Source organism: Bison bison, unplaced genomic scaffold, assembly GCF_000754665.1.
Source record: "Bison bison bison isolate TAMUID 2011002044 unplaced genomic scaffold, Bison_UMD1.0 scf7180017864457, whole genome shotgun sequence".
Classification (NCBI taxonomy): domain Eukaryota; kingdom Metazoa; phylum Chordata; class Mammalia; order Artiodactyla; family Bovidae; genus Bison; species Bison bison.
In genome coordinates, this window is record NW_011495019.1 from 326,240 (window position 1) to 327,616 (window position 1,377).

At 53.7% G+C, this 1,377-nt stretch overlaps 1 protein-coding gene across 1 annotated transcript in view; it reads left to right on the forward strand.

Moving 5' to 3' along the window:
* MCM5 (minichromosome maintenance complex component 5) overlaps positions 1–1,377 on the forward strand; it is an 18,461-nt gene that overhangs the window by 13,973 nt on the left and 3,111 nt on the right. The window contains exons 14-15 of the mRNA XM_010859614.1: positions 206–334; positions 1,202–1,344. Of these exons, the coding sequence (XP_010857916.1) occupies positions 206–334; positions 1,202–1,344 (272 nt within the window). The remainder of the gene's footprint in view (positions 1–205; positions 335–1,201; positions 1,345–1,377) is intronic.

Sequence of the window (1,377 nt, forward strand, 5' to 3'; positions counted from 1 at the left end):
CCTGGACAGCAGTCACCAGGAGCCTCTCGTGGGTGTCATTGCGCATCTCACCCCTGAATGTGTTGGGGGGAAGCACCGCTGTGAGCCTGCCATCTGGTGGGCCCAGAAACTGTGTCTGCAAGCCAGCAGAGGCTGGCCAGGGGGGGTACCCCAAGATTCCTTCCCACTCTCATGGCAGCTGCTCTCCCCAACCCCTGTCCTGCAGGAAGTGTGGCCCCCGGCTATCAGCAGAGGCCGCAGAGAAGCTGAAGAATCGGTATATCATCATGCGGAGCGGGGCCCGTCAGCACGAGAGGGACAGCGACCGGCGCTCCAGTATCCCCATCACTGTCCGGTGAGCGGGCTGGGTGGGCTGATGCGTTAGGAGTGAAAACAGTGGCCTCCCTAATTATCCGTATCTTTTGCTTTGTTTACTGTTGGGAAAATCTGGAAGCCTCTCTTCTGAGTTCTGTCTAGCTTCCCCCATTTTAGGGAAGCCTGAGGGTGAGGGAAGGTCCAGGGATGGAGTCAGGAGACCTGGTCCTTGCCTCCTGCCCACCGTGTGACGGCTGAGAGATTGCTTTCCTTTTCTGGGCCTCAGTTGTCTTAGTTGTTAACTCTCTTCACTGTGGTGAGTTTATCCAATTGAGTGACTAAGAGCTTAAACCTACCTCATTTGAATCCTGCTTCCAGCACTGATTAGATAGAAGTGGGTTTTGCTCTATATAATGGAAGGTCCAAATAAAGTCACTTAAGTAAATTGGGAGTTTATTTCCACCTTAGGTGAAAATGTTTGAAGGCAGGTAGTCTAGGATCGTGTGATGGTTCTTTAGTCATCAGCAGCAATTTGTGCTCCTTCAGGCTCACCCTTATTCTCATTGTCCAGTGTGGCTGCTGGAACTCCAGTCATTACCCCTGCATTCCAGGTGGCAGGAGAGGGAGGAAAAGAAGTGCCTTTTTTCTAAGGACACTTCCTAAAGTTCCCATAAAACGTTTGGACATAAAACATACTGGCCACATCTTAGTCACACAGACGTACCTGGATGCAATGGAGACTGGGAAATGTCTTGTAGCTGGGTACCATGTGCTGGAATAGAAGTTGGGGTTCCGTTACTAAGAGAGAGAGATCACGGGGACAACCAGCAGCCTTCACTGTGAAGGGGCTGTTCAGAAGAGGGACGATGGACTGAGTGCACCCTGGCGTCCCGTTGCTCCCACACAGGCAGCTGGAGGCCATCGTGCGCATTGCCGAGGCCCTCAGCAAGATGAAGCTGCAGCCTTTCGCCACAGAGGCAGACGTGGAGGAGGCGCTGAGGCTCTTCCAGGTGTCCACGCTGGACGCCGCCTTGTCTGGCACTCTGTCAGGTGAGCAGGTGTGGGGAGACAGGCCGGGTGGTC